Source organism: Lithobates pipiens, unplaced genomic scaffold (assembly GCF_037356315.1).
Source record: "Lithobates pipiens isolate NorthernLeopardFrog02 unplaced genomic scaffold, aLitPip1_a1.2 Scaffold_1, whole genome shotgun sequence".
Lineage (NCBI taxonomy): Eukaryota > Metazoa > Chordata > Amphibia > Anura > Ranidae > Lithobates > Lithobates pipiens.
The window spans coordinates 68043390-68064417 of NW_027507685.1; the positions used below are offsets into that span (position 1 = coordinate 68043390).

Below are 21028 nucleotides of genomic sequence, written 5' to 3' on the forward strand. Positions count from 1 at the left end.
CTGCAGGTCATTCACTATGTCCCCCCGTGTGGTTCTGGGATTTTTACTCACCGTTCTTGTGATAATTATGACCCCACGGGGTAAGATCTTGTGTGGAGCCCCAGATCGAGGGAGATTATCAGTGGTCTTGTATGTCTTCCATTTTCTAATTATTGCTCCCACAGTTGATTTCTTCACACCAAGCTGCTTACCTATTGCAGATTCAGTCTTCCCAGCTTGATGTAGGTCTACAATTTTGTTTCTGGTGTCCTTCGACAGCTCTTTGGTCTTCACCATAGTGGACTGTTTGAGGTTATGGACAGGTGTCTTTTATACCGATAACAACTTCAAACAGGTGCCATTAATACAGGTAATGAGTGGAGGACAGAGGAGCCTCTTAAAGAAGAAGATACAGGTCTGTGAGAGACAGAAATCTTGCTTGTTTGTAGGTGACCAAATACTTTTTTTGCACCATAATTTGCAAATAAATTCTTTCAAAAATCAGACAATGTGATTGTCTGGATTTGTTTGCACATTTTGTCTCTCATAGTTGAGGTATACCTATGATGACAATTACAGGCCTCTCTCATCTTTTTAAGTGGGAGAACTTGCACAATTGGTGGCTTTCTAAATACTTTTTGCCCCCTGTATGCTTTGTTTTATACATCTGACTTTTACCCATAGAGCGCTGCTTTTTTGTGTTTTATAATTTACTTTTCATTTGTCCAGTGGTTGACAGCTACACTGTGGGTCAGCCCTATTCTCAATATATCCTCATCTGATTGCCAGTTTTGAGTAAACATGTGCACACTGAAATATTTTGTCTCGGAATTTCATTTTTGTTCAAAAAATAAATTTTTTTAGTTCCTCCCCAAATTCGTTTTTATTTATTTAGTTTCGTTAAAAAATGTATTAGTCCGAAAATCCGAAATAATTAGACCCCTTTCACACTGGGGCGTTTTTCAGGCGTTTTTCATGCGCTTTAGCGTTAAAAAAAGCGCCTGAAAGAAGCTGCAACTGCAATCCCAATGTAAAAGCCCAAGTGCTTTCACACCAAGATCCCTTTCACACTGGGGCGTTTTTCAGGCGCTTTAGCGTTAAAAAAAGCGCCTGAAAGAAGCTGCAACTGCAATCCCAATGTAAAAGCCCGAGTGCTTTCACACCAAGGCGCTGCGCTGGCAGAGCGTCAAAAAAAGTCCTGCAAGCAGCTTCTTTGCAGCGCTTTTGGAGCGGTGAATACAACGCTCCTAAAACGCCCCTTCCCATTGAAATCAATGGGAAGCGCTTGTAAAACGCCCGAAAAACGCCTGAAAAACGCTATTGGCAGCAGCGTTTTGTGGGCACTTTTAACCCTTTATTTGGCCACTAGCAGGGGTTAAAAGCGCCCCATTAACGCTCAAAAAACGCTGGTAAAGCGGTGCTAGTTTAAGCGGCGCTTTACGAGCGTTTTTCGGGCGCTGACATTTCACATTGGGACTGCAGATGAGGCTTCTTTCAAGCGCTTTACAGGCGCTTTTTTTAACGCTAAAGCGCTTGAAAAACGCCTGAAAAACGCCCCAGTGTGAAAGGGGTCTTAAGGTCGAATCTGTCATTGAAGGCTTACGGTGTCTGTCCAATATTCTAAGATGATTCGACGGAGCAGCTAAACTGTACGATGCCGCAATTGTACATTTCCGGTTGAATGTTCTGCCTCCAAGCTACAGTAGAATTATAATGTTGAATGACTCTAGTAATAATTATATTAATTATTATTACTAGTCAACCAACATTAGAATTCTTCTATAGCCTATGGGCAGAGCATTTGACCATAAATGTCCACTTGCGCCGACTGCTTTGTCGAATCTTTATGTCAAATCTTCTCTTTATGTCGAATAATCTTGGACTAATAGAGTTAGGTTAGGCACATTCAACCTTTTTTGCTATTGTCTTTATAATGTCAAATCTTTTCTCTCTATGTAGAATAATCCTGGACTAATAGAGCTAAGGTTAGGCACAGTCGACCACAGGTTTGATGGACACAGATCGCTATTGTCAGCGTAATGTCGGATATCCTATCTATATCGAACTGTTGTCACAACGAAAACAAAAATAAAGCATTTATTTATGTCGGATCTTTCGTTTTTTGGATTCTGCACGTTCATATGCATTTGGACGAAAACAAATGCACATGTCTAGTTTTGAGCTCTCTAAGAACTTGCTGTTGTTTGTTAATCCAATATGGATAAAAAAGTTAAAAAACGCTGGTGAGCAACGTTTTTGAGCGTTTATCGATGTTTAACAACGTTTATCACCGTCAGAGCGTTTTTACAGCTGAAAAACGTCTCTCAGAACCCACTAATTTTGTTTATTTTTTACTGCTCAAAAACGCTACTGCCCAAAACTGCTGATAACAGCCTATGTGTGCATGGACACATAGGATAACATGGAGAGTTTAATAACCGTAGAAAAAAATGTCTACAGCCAAAAACAGCTGTTGTAAAAACATCCAGTTTGCATGAGGCCTTATACATGAATCAACCTCCTGTTTCCTGGCAAGTATCTGTGCACACAATTTTTTCTTACTCAGATCTTCCATAAAGTAGGACATGAAAAGAATCAAGACCGTGCAACTAGGCATGAGGAGACCTGAAGAAAACAAAATACTATCAATAAAATAATGCAAGTATTTTGTCCTTCAAATGCTAATTTCATATAAAGGAGAGTAATAGTAGACAATCAAACAATAACTCAATGCCCCCTTCATATACTGTTTATCACAGTTTTATTAGATACAGCACAGAATACATAACCATTGTCTACTAAGCATATACTGGGAGGCAAGCCCAACCTAACACCCTGCATATTCAGGTCAAGGTAATTACTCACAGGTATCAAAAGCTCCATCTAGACATGCCTCGCCTGACTAGATATGGACTAGTTCACCAATGTATTGCCTCCAACCTTAATAAACTGAAAGTAAATAGGTTTAGTTCATGCTTAACATGAGACCATGTCCACCCCCTCTGCACATTATACTGTCTTAAGTGGATCCCTACCTGTTTTATATGCTTGTTTATGTGTGCCATAACTAGTTTCTATGCCTTACCAACCTGTAACGCTTATTTATGTAATGCTTGGTACGAGATTTCTTTTGGAATATTGTATTTTTGAAAACCCAATAAAATTTTTCTGGTTTTTAGGCCCCCATCAGTTCATGAAAATTGCGGCATGGGAGCCCATGTGCAATAAAACAGAAATGTGTAACAGTAAGGAAGACTAAAAGGAAACAAAAACATCATGAAATGTTCTGCTAACCCCAAATCCCAAATCATTTGATGGAAGTAATGACATGAACATTTCTTGTATGCACATGTTTAGAATTTGTAAATTACTAAGTTCATGATGACTTCTTTCCAAATTTAGTAGGCAATTTCTTAGCTCCATGTATCTAATGAATCAGACAATGCTGACTTACTTTATCATTAAGGGAATTTCTGAGGCTTCGAGCCTTCAAGTTCCAATCTTCCTCTTGGTTCTTCTAATTTATCTGGTCATCCTTGGTGGAAATGCAACCATTCTCACTCTGGTCTGTCTAAATACTCAACTCCAAACCCCAATGTACTTCTTTTTATGTAACTTGTCCATTTTGGACATTTCCTCCAGCACAGTCACGTTACACAAGATCCTCTTTAGCTTTCTATCAGGAGATAACACAGTTTCTGTAAAAGCTTGTATGGCTCAGATGTTCATATTCACATCTCTAGTATGTGACGAGCTCCTAATACTGACAGCCATGAGTTATGATCGTTATGTTTCTGTCTGTAACCCCTTGCGTTACTCAACGGTTATGAGCCGTAGAGTTTGTGGCATTTTATCTGGTATATGCTGGATGCTGGGTTTCTTAGAATCTTTGCCTCATGTTATTTTAATATCAAGGTTTACTTGTTACAAATCAAAGGAAATAAATCACTTCTTCTGTGATATTGTCCCTCTTATAAAACTTTCTTGCAGTGACTCTTCACTCTCAGACTTTTTGATTTTTAGCTGTGGGCTTTTTCTGGCCACTTTTCCATTTATTCTCACCTTTATACCTTATGTCTTCATTATCCACACTATAAAGAACATTCGCTCCCAGATTGGAAAACGTAAAGCTTTTTACACATGCTCATCACACCTTACTGTGGTGATTCTGCTTTATGTGACCCTTGTCTGTCAATACTTAAGACCCACTTCAATGAACACTATAGAGTCCAACAAAGTTTTCTCACTTTTTAACACAGCTGCTGTCCCTTTGCTGAACCCACTGATCTACAGCTTAAAAAATAAAGATGTTAAATCTGCACTCAAGCGTTGTTGGTTTTGGACGACTAAGTAATATCTTACAAAGATGTGAATATATAGCCAATGTTGATTAACAACATATTTTTTGTATTTAAATGCATATATCAGGCCCCCTGGAGCATGGAGCATGCTACATCAGTGGTTGGGGGTGTGTGATAAATACACATCTCAACTATTGGGTTTTGCTGCACCCCCACACCACAAATGTAAATAAGCCCTTAGTGTCTCAAGAGCCCTAAAAACATTGCTTTCACACTATAGCTTTCCTGCGGGCAAGCTGCTCTTTGTCATAGAGTTGGGCAAATGGTTCGAAGCAAGCAAAAGTTTGGCATGAACATCGCCTCTTCACCCGTTTGGCGAACACCCAAATTTGCAGGGCACAATGCATTCTAAGCCCTGATTGGGCAAAGCTTTGCCCATTTAGAGTGCAGTGCATAGCTGGTTGTTAAGGAGCGGAGCCGGGGAGCCCTGCAGATCACCCTGCAAGGGCTCCCATGCGCTAAACACTGATTGGGCAAAACTTTTCTCAATCAGGGCACAGTGAATAGCTGGTTGTTAAGGAATGGGTCCATGAAGCCGGTCACCACATCCTTAATAACCGATGTGTCATCAGCTGTCAATGGGCTTCCCCGCTGACAGCTGAATAAAAAAAAAACATTGCTGGAAATAAAGTGAAAAAAAATGCCGTGGGGGTCCCCCCAAAATCCATACTGGACCCTTATCCGAGCACGCAGCCTGGCAGGCCAGGAAAGGGGAGATGAGCGTCTCCCTCCTAAACCATACCAGGCCACGTGCCCTCAATGTGGGAGGGTGGGTGCTTTGGGGCAGGGGGACAATGGCCTTATCCCCACAACCCTGGGCTGTGGTTGTGGGAATATGCAGGCGGGGGGCTTATCGGAATCTGGATGCCCCCTTTAACTGACTGGTGCATGCTAGGGGGCAGTGTCACCAATTGACGTCACCAGGTGGCCCCACCCTTACCTATATAAAAACTGTCAAGCGGCAAGCTGGGCATTCGGGTGTGGCGGGCGTCGTGATTGACAATGGATTCACATCGGGGGACACTGTTTGTTTTTTTTAATAAAGGAATTGTCAAAAACTGTCTCTGTTTTTATTCCTTTTTTAGGGGAGGAGTAGAGCTCTGTGGCGTTAACCGGAGTTGCACCGAGTGAGGCGGTGAGCCGGATGATACATGAAAAATGTGTTTTCATTTATTCTTTTGTAAGTGCAACTTTTTAAGCCAGACTTAATAAAACTGTTTATATGGTAGTACACTATGGGGTTATTTGCGAAAGGCAAATCCACTTTGCACTGCAAGTACACTTGAAAATGCACCGGAAAGTGCAGTCGCTCTAAATCTAAGGGGTGGATCTGAAATGAGTGGAAGCTCTGTTTATTTTGTCATCCAATCATGTGCAAGTTAAAATGCTGTTTTTAATTTTCCTTGCATGTCCCCCTCGGATCTACAGCAACTTTTTTTTCAGTGCACTTTCAAGTGCACTTGCAGTGCAAAGTGGATTTTCCTTTAGTAAGTAACCCCCTTTGTCCTTCTACTTTGATACATATAATCTTTGGGGACCTGTGAGGACGGGAGTTCATATCCCACAGAGGAGGAGTGGAGGCATTTACCTGGGTTGTGAGGAGTTAAGCTGCCTTTGATCTGTATGGAGGTAAGCTGGCACTTTGCTCTGTGACAGCTAATCACACTGCATGAAGATTAGTGCCTATGGCTGCTATGAAGTAGATAAGCACACATTCATGGAGGACTTCACTTGTTTGTATTCTTTTTATTTCACAATTAACTCATAACATTATTGGATTTGTATGTGATTACATCTTTATGGGACTTTCTGGACTGTTTCTTACTGCTGCGCTACACTGAATTAATTTTTTTAATTATATTTGATTACTTTTTGACAGTTTTTTGGTGAATGATTAGAGGTACTATGTACTCCATTCTCATTCAGATGGGGGGCAGGATCTGGTAGCCCCCTTGTTGAAGGGGGCTTCCAGATTCTGATAAGCCCCATGCCCACAGACCCCCACAACCACAGCCCTGGGTTGTGGTGATGAGGCCCTTGTTCCCATCAACAGCAGACAAGGTGCTTTGGGGTGTGGGGGGGGGGGGGGCAGAGCCCAAAAGTACCCACAGCCCCATGTTGAGGGCATGTGGCCTGGTATTATTCAGGAGGGACTGCCAGGCTGCGTGCTCGGACAAGGGTCTGCTAATTGGCGGGTCCTTACACCATTTTTTTATTGCCGACAGATGCACCACTTTACAGGCATACTAAGGGGATCCCCCAGGCAATATATTTAAAGGATTTTTTATTTTTTTTTGTTGCACTTTAAGCATAATTAAAATCACTACTTACAAACAAATTTTTGCATTGATACATGTCCCCTGAGGGCAGTACCCAGGCCAGCATATCCTTTTTATGGCCAATTATTTGCATATAAGCCTTAAAAATGGGTAATTTAGATTTTTCAAGTTTGGGTCGCATAGACTTTAATAGGGGGGTGTTTCGGCCCATCTCTAGTCATAGACGTCTATTATATCTTGCAGGTGTGGTGCACTTTCTTAAAGCGCACAAAAACTCCTGCATTCAGGGCAACCAGCAGGATATAATAGAAGTCTATGGCTCAGTGCAGCTAACCTGCAGGAAAACTGCAGGGCACTGTGTTGTGTCTGCGGTGAGTGTAAACTGCAGCACATCAGTGTGAAAGCAGCCATATAGGGTCTCAGGACAGTAAGGGCTTACTTAGATTTGTGGTTTTGGAGGGGGCAGTAGAACCCCATACTTGAGATGTGTTTTTACCACACACCTCCAACCACTGGTGTAGCGTCAGAGGTTGCAATGACAACCCCACCCCATGCTCCAGGGGACCTGTGCAGCCTCCCTGTCACATCAGTATGAAAGCAGCCTAATACATTTTTTTATTTTTTTATTTTTCTTATATGCCCCTTGGAAAACTATGATATTTAATACATAATATGCTCATTGCTAAACTGTGATGTTTAATAAACTGACTTTTTTGTGATGTTTAATAAACTGATTTATTTTTCAGCTCCTGCTGGCATTGCTGGGCTGTTAGAAAGATTCCAGCCCCAGGTGGAGTGATACCAAATGCACTTTGCCTGGGACAGGAGCAGCTCCTGCGCCTTCTGCAGCAGCTTGTTTTCTCTGGCATTGGCTCCATTCACTCTGATGCTCTGAACCGGCGAGACAGCAACCCACAATCTGGGCTTGCCGACCTGCTAACCCAGAGTAGGAGGCCGCATCAGAGGATTGGTCTGCAGGCCATTGGTTGAGTATCCCTGTGTTAAAGGGTGACAGTACTGTGTTCCTGTCATTTGGTTATTGTCCAGTGATGTCACTCAGACACATACATTGCCAATGGAGACTGTAGAAGGATCTGCTGATGCTCAGTGCACAAGCATGTCACGCCAATGTTCAGTATGATTATCGGATATAGTTTAGACCTAATCTTCCAACAATCAGGCTGTGTATGGTGTGCTAACAATTTTCAAGGCTAACGGATACCATCTAATGCTGAATAGCTGGGATTGTCAGAGCTTTTCACTTGTCAAGATTGATCAGATTCAGGGATCGCTACATTTAGGCAAATCAGCTAAACTGGACTGAATGATAAAGTTACCTGACTTCCTTGTCCATTGTATGGAAAATCTGTTATCATATACCAAGCTAGCTGTGGAAAGGAAATTAGTAGTAGCAAGGCTAGCTCTGAAGGCTGAAGCAAAGGTAAAGTGCAAAAGCCTTGAAATAATAACTAATGAATATATGGGGAAAATAGTGTCTCTCCGAAGCTCTCTCATTGTTAGTGAACAGTTCGGCCCGAGCATGAGTTTGGGCCGAACATTGGCTGTTCGGAAGTTCTCCGTACAACTTAATTATAGGGTCGTTTGACCATTTGTTTATCCCGCTGAATGACCACAATACACTGCGCCGCTGCACAGTGCATTGAAAGCCCTGATCAGGGCACAGAGCACTGTCAGAACCATGACTGGATGCTGTCATCATAACTGTATTTAATAATGGCTCAATGCTCTTAAAAAAGTATTCTTTCCATAGCGGCGTGCAGATAGATAGAACAGGGCTCTGTTCAACGCTACTAGACAGTTAGTGTGCTATAGTGTTCTATTCTGATTCTATTGTCAGTGTAGAATATCAGTTTAGTGTGCATCTAGGGATAGTGCAGTGTGAGTGTAGTGCAACCATTCATCTTTACATTAGTATGAATAGTTCAGTCACTGTGAGTGAAGTGTGACCATTCATCTTCACATTGGTGTCAATGTAGGAATAGCTCAGTCATTGTGATTGTAGTGACCACCATTCATCTTACATTAGTGTGAATGTAGGGATAGTTCAGTCAGTGTGAGGGTAGTGACCATTTAACACAGTAAATTTTATCGTGTTACTGCAAGTTTAACACCATAAAGTTCTGTGCATTACTGCAAGTTTAAGGCCATATAGTTCTGTGCGTTACGGCAAGTTTAATGCCATATATTTCATTGCGTTGCTGTAAGTTTATCGCCATATAGTTCTGTGCATTACTGAAAGTTTAACACCGTATAGTTATGTGTAATACTGCAAGTTTAACGCTGTAAAGTTCTGTGCATTACTGCAAGTGTAACACTTTATATTTCATTGTGTTACTGCAAGTTTAACTCCATATAGTTCTGTGTGATACTGCAAATTGAACGCCTGTGACTATCGTGCGCTGTCACAGGCGGAGAAAAGCGTGCAATAAACTCCTTTTTAAGGTGTCCTCAAGAGATTTTATTTTCTGCACTCTTTGTGGGGACGGGATGAGTTCTGAAACTTTCCCTTAATAACGGTGGTCAAGGAGGGTTGCCAACCAATAGTGATCCTTTCCCTTTATGCCACGTATTCTTGGGTCCTTTCGCAGACTTTGAAACATGAGGGAGCCCATGCAACGCAAATTTGTGGAGGCATGACAAGCAGACTCCTCGGGTGACTGAGGATTACAGTATCTGGAACCCTCTCCTCCCAGCCACGTACTACTCCCAAGGTCCTGGGGATGGAAAACCATCTCTTACTGTTTGACGTATGTCTGAGCCCAAAAGTACCCACAGCCCCATTTTGAGGGCATGTGGCCTGGTATGGTTCAGGAGGGAATGCCAGGCTGCATGCTCGGACAAGGGTTTGGTAATTTGCGGGACCCTACACCATTTTTTTAAACATTTTTCTATTGCCGGCAATGGTATTGTATTCCTGGCATTTCATTCTTTTTTTTTTTCTTTAGAAATTTAATTTTTGCTGCATCATGTTCTATACATGCTACAGATGCACCACTTTACAGGAATACTAAGGGGATCCCCCAAGCACTATATTTAAAGGAATTTTAATTTTTTTATTGTTACACTTTAAGCATAATTAAATGCCATATAGTTCTGTGTGTTATTGCATGTTTAGTGCTGTATATTTTATTGCATTACTGCAAGTTTTACGCTGTATGTTTTATTGCATTACTGCAAGTTTAACGCCATATATTTCATTGCGTTACTGCTTAACGCCATATAGTTCTGTGCTTTACTGCAAGTTTAACGCTGTATATTTCATTGCATTCCTGCAAGTTTAACGCCATATATTTCATTGCATTACTGCAAGTTTAATGCCATATAGTTCTGTACATTACTGCAAGTTTAACGCCATATAGTTCTGTGTAATACTGCATGTTTAACGCTGTATAGTTCTGTGCATTACTGCAAGTTTAAAGCTGTATAGTTCTGTGCATTACTGCAAGTTTAACGCTGTATAGTTCTGTCCATTACTGCAAGTTTAACACTTTATATTTCATTGCGTTACTGCAAGTTTAACGCCATATAATTCTGTGTGTTACAGCAAGTTGAACGCCGTAGTTCTGTGCATTGCTGCAAATTTAATGCCATAGATTTCATTGTGTTACTGCAAGTTTAACGCCATATAGTTCTGTGTGATACTGCAAGTTTAACGCCATATAGTTCTGTGCGTTACTGCAAATTTAATGCCATATATTTCATTGTGTTACTGCAAGTTTAACGTCATATAGTTCTGTGTGATACTGCAAGTTTAATGCCATATAGTTCTGTGCGTTACTGCAAGTTTAACGCTGTGTATTTCATTGCATTGCAGCAAGTTTAATGGAATATTGTTCTGTGTGTTACTGCAAGTTTAATGCCATATATTTCATTGCATTAGTGCAAGTTTAACGCCATATAGTTCTGTACGTTACTGCACCTCTGACGCAGTATATTATAGCGTATCCGTTGAGTGTGTCTGTGTCATGAATACTCAACACCACTTTCCATTGATTAAAGTGCATCCCCGTACACATTTACACATCTTTATTGCATTTTGTTGATAAGCACCCCTCACTCCTCCATCGTGTCTGGAAGGACAGAAAGGAGAAGCAGATGTTCCCATGGCATTTTAAGGAGGCCAGCAGAAAAGGTGGAAGTGGTCAATCCTTAGGCAGGGCATAATTTCCTCTGAAATCAATATTCCACCTAAAAGGACTAAAGTGCTAAGTGTGAGTTGTACAAACAAACTAAATCCAGCAAGGGACTTGGGGAGAGAAAAATAAAAATAATAAAAAATTCCCTACCACCTCAAATGTTCGTGATTCCAACAAATGTGGTGAATAAATGTCTAAATATAAACGAAAATCAATATCATTTTGTCTCGGGAGAGAAATAAGTGGTACTAAATGTCCCAGGTGCAATCCATAAAAATTGAAAAACAAAATATAAAATTAAATTAAATATAAAAAAAAAGTAAAAAATCACTGCGTAAAAAAATTTATAATCACCGTGGGCGAAAACAATATCACATAGCCCTAAGTATCTAGAGTTACAATGTAGTGCTACAATCAATGAAAAATATATATACAATAAAAATGCCAAAGATAATGTATCAATCAGATATAGAGATATACAAGGTAACTGATAAAGGAAATAAATAAATAGATATATAGATAGAAAATGTGCAAAATATGTAATAGGCTGTATATAGCGATATACAATAGAACTAAGACACCATAGAGCCCTTAGTAATGTGGTCTCAATATATCATCTTGAATAAACAAGGCATAGGGAGTGAAAGCTCTTGTTTCAGTATAGTCAGCAGATAGGGTAAATGAGAATGTTTAGGTATTTAGCATGATTTGGGAGTTATCCCAATTAAACAAGCTTCACCTCTATCAGATAATCCAGGTGTAATTCTTAAAAGGGGTTACCCTGCTCATGGATGGATATTTGCTCTATCAGATAATCCAGGTGTAATGCTTATGAGGGGTTATCCTGCTTCTCCGCTCATGGATGGATATTTGCTTGTGGGAAAACAAGAAGAAATGTATCATTGCGCAATGTTCCAATGCTATATCACTAGGATTCAGTATTATATCCACTCACATAAAGTATAAGGAAGTAGCGCTTTCAGAAAAAGAATGGTCAGATACCACTGCTTGTTTGTGCAGCATGAAAACTGCCAGCTACTATCGTGCGCTGTCACAGGCGGAGAAAAGCGTACAATAAACTCCTTTTTAAGGTGTCCTCAAGAGATTTCATCTTCTGCACTCTTTGTGGGGACGGGATGAGTTCTGAAACGTTCCCTTTATAACGGTGGTCAAGGAGGGTTGCCAACCAATAGTGATCCTCAAACTTCCAGGATCCTCCTCCTTATACTCAGTGGCATCACTAGGGTTGGTGTGACCTGGTGCGGTAAAACATGGTGTCATCCCCCATTCCTGTCTAGGCTGCCCAGCACCCTGCAGGCAGCACACGGTCACGTGGCGCACCCCAAACCGGCCCCTGTAAATGATAGCATAGGGTGGCAGGCAGCCCAAGTCTCCCACAAGGTGCGGGAGCCTTCTGCATTTCGGGGGAGGCTCCCAGACACCCACAAGTGCTGCCCGATATCCCGGCTGCAGGGCTGATCCTGGGTGGTCCCCTGGTTCACAGTCAGGGATGATCGGTGCAGCAGGAGGGAAAGCTGTGAACAACGATCTCCCTGTATAACTGACAGTCGCTTCTCCTTCTCTCCCTTCGACAGCTGTTGGCTAAAAAGCTATACAGGGAGATCGTGATCACAACTGTGCCTTGTGCTGCACCGATCTTCCCCCCCATTCCCTGTATCCTCCTCCTCCAGCCCCCTCCGTATTCTACTCCCCCGTTCTTTTACGGCTCCCCTCCATGTCCTTCACCCCCCCATTCTTTTCCGGCTCCCTGTCCTCCTGCTCCCCCCCGTCCCCCACAGCCGGCTTCCCTCTTCTCTTTTCCCGCCAGATGTGGGGATCTGTCAGGATGGAGAGCGGAGGACAGGACCAGTCATTTACCGGCCTCTTTCTTTTCTGAATTGGACACAGTGAGCGAGATACAAAAAGTTAAAAAAATATAAAAAAATAAATAATTGTAAACATAAATGATAAAAAAATGTAATTATAAACTAAAAAACCCTGCCCTACCAACACTGTCCACTGTCCCAACCCCCTCCCCCCAAAAAGCATTGTGAATTAAAAAAATACCTGCTCTGCTGCTATAGCTACTGGCCTCTGAACCTGGCTCTAGACCATGACATTGGATATCAGGAGAGATCAAGTTCTTATCTGCCTACTGTCAGAAATACTGTATACCAAGACCTCCCAGGTCATCCGAGCCACCAACCACACTGCTATGTATGGACTCTGATCAGGACATTCTCCAGGCAGTACCCGTACCTATCATAAATTTTCTGACGTTTTCAGTAAACATGGAGCAGACACCCTTCCAGTTCATCTCCCTTATGATTACGATTCCAATCAAGCTCCTCCTTAGAGCTGAGATTTCCTTCGGGCCCAACGGGAACAGGAGGCACTTAAGGAGTACATTGATGAAAATCTGAAAAAAAAAGGCTTCTCTCGCCATTCTAGTTCAATAAAATTACGGTCAAAAACTGTTACCCTTTGCCACTGTCTCAGAAATTACAATCTGCCACCATCTTCACTAAATTAGATCTGAGGGGAGCTTACAATTTGGTTCGCATCCGAGCTGGGGATGAGTGAAAGACAGCGTTACGTACTCGGTTCGGCCACTATGAATACTTGGTCATGCCATTTGGGCTCTGCAATGCCCCTGCCATCTTCCAGCATTTTATTAATGATGCATTCATGGACTTCCTGGATGTTTTTGTAATCATCTACTTAGAAGATGTCTCCGTCAACATGGACTATATGCAAAGGCAGAAAAGTGCGAGTTTGAGCAGCAGAGCATCTAGTTGCTAGGACTTGTTATTGCCACAACAGGAATCAAGATGGACCCCCAAAAGGTGTCTGCCATATTAGACTGGCTTGTACCTATGGACAAAAAGGGAGTGCAACATTTTGTAGGCTTTGCAAATTTCAACAGGAAATTCATTAAAAGGTTCTCTACTATAAACGCTCCCATTACTTAGTTGACCAAGCAGAACTTGTGATCCCACTAGAATGCAGAAGCCCAAGAGGCCTTCGAGTCACTTAAGACTTTTTACCTCAGCACCGATTCTCAGTCATCCGGACCCATCACTGGCCTACATCCTCGAAGTGGATGCATCTGAAATAGCAGTAGTGGCAGTTATTTTCCAACAGCAAGACATCAAAGATTTAATGCATTTATCCCCAATGCATGATAATCCCAAGGATCTGTCTGTTCCAGAAACTATCCTGCCCGGATAGGGTTGGGGTTATATAGGACAAGTTAAGGTTGCACAGGGCAGGTTGGGGTGGTATAGAGCAAGTTAGGCTGTCACAGGGCAGGTTGGGGTGGTATAGGGCAAGTTAAGACTCTATGTAGTGACACTGTACTGCATTTACTTACAGCATGCTTCATACCTGCAGATGGGCTGCTGTGTCCTCGCCTCTTGTCTCTTTCAGCTGAGGGATCAGCAATAGTGAAGGAGACTGTGGGAGGTGTGGAGGGGCAGCCATGCCCCCAGCTCCGCCCACCAACTCCGGCTCACTCTGGGATAATAACCTGACTGAGGAGTGTTACAGGCAGCCTCCCCCCCGAACCGTTGAGAGCACTGCTCCACTACAAGCAACAAAGTACAGTGTTTAGCAGCGGCCCAAGTGTAATCCCTCTGGCAGGTGTCACCGGGTGCAGGCCGCCCCCTTGCACCTCCATAGCAACACCACTGCTTCTCCTCCTCTCTCTCCTCTTGTGTGTTCTGTGGCATAGGTACAATGTTGTCTGCATAAAGTGGGCCTTGAGAGGAAAGAAAGACATTCCCGGGGGTGGCTGGTGTCGGTCCTTCACACTGTAATGTGCAGGGACACGGTGATATAAAGGGAACTGCACTGTAAAGGGACACTGCAATGATTACAGTGCAGCCCCCTTTATATTACAGTGTCCCAGTCCTATTGTGGCCATACAATGCTATTACTGTCTATCTCCTATTGTGCCCACACTGCCCACTGACACTGACCTGCTCTCTTTTTGGTGGTTCAGTACAGTGTGGCTCTCTTTCTCTGGTGTTGTGGGTACAGTGTGGCTCTCTCTGGTGGTGCAGTACAGCGTGGCTTTCTCTCTCTGGTGGTGCGGTACAGCGTGGCTCTCTCATTGGTGGTGCGGTACAGCGTGGCTCTCTCTCTGGTGGTGTGTTACAGCGTGGCTCTCTCTCTGGTGGTGTGGTACAGCGTGGCTCTCTGGTGGTCCGGGTACAGCGTGGCTCTCTCTTCTCTGGTGGTCCAGGTACAGTGTGGCTCTCTTGCTGGTGGTGCTGTACAGCGTGGTTCTCTCTCTGGTGGTCTGGGTACAGCGTGGCTCTATCTCTGGTGGTCCAGGTACACGTGGCTCTCTCGCTGGTGGTGTGGTACAGCGTGGTTCTCTCTCTGGTGGTCCGGGTACAGCCGGCCGCATAGCGGTAGCGGAGGTTGGCGGCCACGGCCTGTGTTAACCATGTTCAGGCCGCGGTCGCCGCTTACCTCCCGATGTGCGCCCTGAACAGCAACATGCTCCAGAGTGGACGGCCCGGCCCACAGGGCAAATCCCCGGTCTGCCCTATGGCCAGTCCGGGCCTGGCTGCAAGAATCTCCACTCCAGTGTGGTTCCTGCCCCCTAGACACACCAACTGAAGCACTGTATGGCACCTTTTAGCCTGACTCATTGAATAGCCCTTTGCACGCTTAGGGGGTACTTAAGGTTCATAGGACAATTCAGCAGAGGAGGGCATGGAGGAGGAGGAGGAGGGGGTAGAGCTGACAAATCTTGCATCATCACCAGCTGAATGGAGACTTGGGGGTACAACAAGCTGCAGCAGTGAGCCTTGTCCTGCATCCTTCCGAGTTGCAAGCAGAGTTACCCAGTGTGCTGTGAACAAAATATATCTTCCCTGCCCATGCTTGCTGGACCACGTGTCAGTAGTAACATGGACTTTGTGGCTGACTGCCTTGCCCAACGCTGCCACAACATGACATTCACATGATGGTAGAGAGCTGGAATGGCCTTACGTGAAAAGGAATAGCGACTGGGAACCTACCATTGTGGTACAGCACATTCTGCAAATTCACGGAAGGGGGCAGAATACACCATGTGAAAAGGCAGAAGTTGTAGAGCCAGCAGCTTTGACAAGCTTGCATTTAGACGCTGGGCATGTACTGTCAAAAAAATGTCCACACCTGTTTGACAGGTGCACATCATTGCAATTTTTGATAGCAAGGCCAATTCTTGCTTTCATCAAGAGTACCTCTATAGGGTTATGGTGCGAAGGCGCCACTAACACCCAAAGAACAATTTTTCTGCACATGTTTGACAGGTGCATATCATTACAATTTTTGACAGCAAGGCCAATTCTTGCTTTCATCAAGAGTACCTCTATAGAGTTACGGTGTGAAGGCGCGACCGACACCCAAAGAACAATTTTTCCACACCCATTTCAGTAGTAAAAATCCAAAGTCTGTGGTAGAGACACCAGAATTTATCCAAAAAATCTCTAATCTTGTTCTCCGTGCACTTCATTGTGGCCTCATCATACAGATTGGCTCCCCAAGCTGTTGCTTACAAAATAAAGAAAGCTTGCAGGGAAAATTTCATTTTTTGGGCTTTATAAATACAATTATGGCTGCAGCAGTTTCTATACACAGTACAGATGTGCTACTTTACAGGCACTATATTGAAAGGAATTTTTCATTTTTATACTTTCACTTTACACATCAATAAATCTCTGCTCATTTAAAAATGACGTTTTTTACAAACTTTTTTTCATTGATACATGTTCCCCAGGACAGTACCCAGACCCCCCATAACCATTGTATGAACAATTACTTGCATATAAGCCTTCAAAATGGGCACGTTTGATTTTTTACATTCAGGGCCCATAGACTTTAATGGGCTTCGTTATTCGGTTCCGAACTTTTCCGGTGTTCGAAAGTTCTGGTGCAAACCGAACAGGGGGTCGTTCGATCCATCCCTAGTCTGCACACATTGTTTAATGTACAAGAAAATTGTTTTATAATACTGCAATTGTATCTGCCAAATACACAATTAAATCCAAGACACACTGCCCTCTTAAGGATACAGTGTCTTCTGCACTATGAAGAACTATTTAGTGAATCGCTCCGATTGTTTTTTAATCATTAGTGGAAAGCAAGCTAAGGCCCCTTTCACACTAGCGGACTGATCGGATCCATCTGTCAATTTTACAGGTGGACCTGATTGGACCCTCCAGTCTCCTCTATGGAGTGCCAAATTTCAATGGACATGTGTCTGTTGACACCCATCGACATCCGATCCAATCCTATCTGCTAAAACCAATCCGGGTCCAGGTCTGTTTCCCATTCGTCTAAAGGATCGGTTCTGTTGACAGTCGGGTGTATATGGACAGGCGGTCCGTTTACATCTGACTGCCCATAGATGGGAGCAGGCTGTGTCTGTGTTCGCTCTGCATAAGCAGAGCGGACATGGACCAGCCATCTCCCTGCTTAGCGGGGATCAACTGACAAATTCTCTGCTGAGCAGGTGGATTTCAACAGAACCTGTCCCATGTGTAAATTGGGCTTAAAGCTGTAAGCCATAGCCCGGTATACCAGGTATCCACTTTGCACTGTGTTGGCGGCTACATGTGAAAGAAAAGTAATAAATTAGTGTACCCTCAGTTTTTGTAGGGAATATAGGACTTTCAGTTTTCACACTGTTTTAATAGAACAAATGTTTTCACGCTTTCAGTTTTCACACTGTTTTAATAGAAAAAAATGTTTTTTATTAAATGCCAAAAAAATGCACAAGATTATAATAATTCCTAAATATTTTTATTTTTCTATCATTTAAAAAAAAAATCTAGGGTTGAAAATATGTTTATTGACAATTTCACTTCATCACAAGGAACAACATAAAAGTTACAACTTAGTGACAACCGCTAGTAAACATAGGCAATGAGTCAGCCTGATGGCTATCGCCCATAGCTTGACTCCTACTAACAAACAATGTATTGTAAGGGTTGACAACTGTCGTCTGTTGCGAGGAGTAGTTCTGGCTGGAGAGCTTTGTTGTTTGTCATAATAAAACTATATGGAGAAATAATTAGAAAATAAAAGGGGAGACAAAATCATATAAAGAGGGGAAGTGACCCAAGTAAGAGCGTAGGTAAAGTGAGAGAAGGAGGTAAAGAGGGGAGAGAAAGCTGCTGGGGAGACACTCGTAGATAGAGGTAAATAATGGTCAGAGGGTGGGAACCCAATGGGTAGACACCTCAACCCTCCCTATAGTTAGGCTGTGTATTAGGGTGACCCTGTTGGGGTTGAGAGCATAGCCGTGAGGGTATATGAAGCGGAGTCAAATGGACCACACCTTGTACTTATCAAAGGTGTTGTTGTCCAAGGCCAACACGTCCTCCATTCTCATAGTATCGTGCATGATCGAGACCCATCGCGACAGAGGAGGAGTGGTGGCTGTCTTCCAAAATGATGGAATGAGCTGTCTTTCTGAAGACATAAAAAAACAAAGGAGATTCCATTTCTGAAATGTTATAGACCCAGGGAGTATCAAGAGGAGGGCGATTATTGGGTTAGGTGATAATGTTTCCTCATAAATTTTATTGTAACATTCAAATACCGAGGTCAAGAAGGAGCGGATCCTCTCACATTCCCACCAGACATGTAGATAGGTCCCTGTAGTGGAGTTACAGTGCCAACAGGAGGCTGGAGTTGACAGAAAATTTTGTGTAATGTGCGTGGGTCCCTGCACCATCGAGACAGAATCTTGGGAATAGCAAGATATTGTTGACTTGTGGGTAAAATGAAATGAGGTTTGCCAATACACTCTGGAGATGTCCTTTGCCAAATCTGCAGACCACATCCTGGTGTAAGGTGGTAACTCATCATGTGTAAGAGCTAGTAGGAGACCGTATAGAGATGAGAGAAGATGTTTGGGCGTTTCAGAGGGGGGGCACAGCTTTTATATTCAGTATAGGAACGGTGTATTTGGGAGGAAGAATATAACCTTTTTTTTTAACATGGATAAGTGAAGAGTGGTAAGCCAATCGTGGGAACCCGCTGGAGTAGCTGGCGTCCTATGTAGTGGGTGTGCAAAGAGTGTGCTTGTTCAGAGAACCTGAATGACCCCAATGTTGTTGCTCCCGTACCCTGAGGCAAAGTGGGGTTGTCAAACAGAGAGGTCAATGGGGAGGGTTCAGAGGACAGAATGGAGCACATGCCCCTGGTATACTAGAGTCTAAGTGCGGCATGTATCAGTGGTGAGGAGGTGGACAGGTGGGCAGGGTTGTTTCTGTATCCCCATAGAAGAGCCCGGAGGTCTATGGGGGCTAAATACTGCTCTACCATGACAGAAGCTTTCAGGAAAGGACAGAGAAACCACTCTAAAATGCACACCATGTGGTAAGCTGTATAGTAAATCTTACATTCAGGTAGACCCGCCCCACCCTGTAGCTTTGGAAGAGTGAGTAGCTTGTACTTCATCCTAGTTAACCCATGTTTCCACATGAATCGGATAGGGAGACCAAGACAGACTTGGGTACCATGATGGGGATTGTTTGAAAAAGATACAGTAGTTTGGGCAGGGTGTCCATCTTAAGAGTATTAATTCACCCAAACCATGGCAGAGGGAAACCTCCCCACTCTTCTAAGCCTTTCCATACGGGAAAGTAGGGGCATATAATTCAGTGAAACTAAATTGGAGAGATTGGAGGGGATAGTGACCCCTAGGTAGGATATGCCTTTTATTTGCCATTAGAAAGAGAAGTTTGTTCATAGTGAGGACATCATAGAGGTAGAGAGGGAGATACTGAGAGCCTCGGTTTTGGATTGAGTTTTAAATTACTAAAGAAGCTGAAACAGAATTCCAAGAAAAGAGATGGTAGGGAGGTATGGGGGTGTTGGAGGTAGACCAGGATATCATCAGCGTATAGAGACAGCTTGTGATGGGTGGAGGGTGTTTGGATACCCTGGATAGAGGCATTCTGATGAATAGCACAAGCCAGTTGTTCAATGACAATGACAAACAAGAGGGGGGAGAGGGGGCAGCCCTGCCGTGTGACAATTCACTAGTACAGAGGTGGAAGGTTGGGAGTACAGGGACATCACCTTGGAGATAAAAGATGTTCCCAAGCCTAGTTGCTCTAGTGAGAGTCGTAGAAATCTCCAATTGACCCTATCGAACACCTATTCGGTGTCAAAAGACAGGAGGCGGGCTTTCAGATTTTGGCGCTGGATAAATGAGATAAGGTGGATTGTTTTGGTGGTATTGTCCCTTGCCTCACAGCGGGGAACAAATCCCACCTGATCTTTATGAATCACCCCAGGAAGAAGAGGAGATAAGCGATTAGCTAATACCTTTGCAAACCGTTTAAGATCTATGTTGAGCAAAGATATCTATTGGCTGATAGCTGCTATATTGGGATGGATCTTTGCCTAGCTTCAGTATAATAGAGACATTCACAGATAATAGCCCCTTAGAAGGCAGATGGGAGTCGTTTATGGCATTGAAAGCTTTAGTCAAGTGTGGTGCTAACAGGGGCAAAAATGTTATAGAAACAAGGGGTGTACCCATCTGGTCCAGGACATTTGCCCGCCTTCAGGTCCCCGATGGTGCCCACAAACTCGGGCATGACAAAGGGCCTGTCAAGCTCCAAGGAGTCTGTCGTAATGTGCTAGTATGGGGTGCATACTGGCACATTATCACATAACACTGCAGGGGGCCAATTTTTTTTGTTGGCGGCAGTTTAGTACCGCTTTAAACCACTATGACCACTCAGCGATACTTTCCATGTTTCTTTATAATAAAAGGCGCTCTCTTTCTGATACAGAGCACACACAGCTCCTCCCACAAGTGGGGGACACGTTTACCTCAAAAAGCTATTATTTTCCAACTTCTTTGGAACTACAAGTCCCAGTAAACCCTCCTATCTCAGGCAAACAACATGCCTGCAAGATTATTAGCATTAAGCAATCTCATTTCATACACCGGGCCCAGTTCCTCTGTAATTTCCCACACAGGCCTCTGCACACTGTAAAAGAATAAAACCCATCACTATCAACACTGCAGGAAGTATGAGATAATATCTCCGCTGTGCGCTGATTGGCAGACCCGTACTGATTGTCCGGGGGACGGCTGCTGCCAGAGGCTTCTGGGAGTTGTAGTCCACGCCCCTTTCACGTGTACGGCCAGCCCGCCAGAGAAAACTATATTTCCCAGAAGTCTGTGCTCGTGGCCAGCGTAAGGGACAGAAGGTCAGCCAATGAGCGC

The 21028-nt window shown here is 43.4% G+C and overlaps 1 protein-coding gene across 1 annotated transcript; it reads left to right on the forward strand.

Annotated features, from left to right (window-relative positions):
* Nucleotides 1–3264: 3264 nt before the first annotated feature.
* On the forward strand, nt 3265–4333 carry LOC143928604 (olfactory receptor 8D1-like). Its single transcript, XM_077453356.1, has one exon. The coding sequence runs from the start codon at nt 3401–3403 to the stop codon at nt 4331–4333; it is 933 nt and encodes a 310-aa protein (XP_077309482.1). The 5' UTR covers nt 3265–3400.
* The last annotated feature ends 16695 nt before the right edge of the window (nt 4334–21028 follow it).

What these genes read in the sequence shown, in the direction of transcription:
- LOC143928604 (XM_077453356.1), top strand. Translation starts at nt 3,401, where the DNA reads ATGTATCTAATGAATCAGACAATGCTGACTTACTTTATCATTAAGGGA.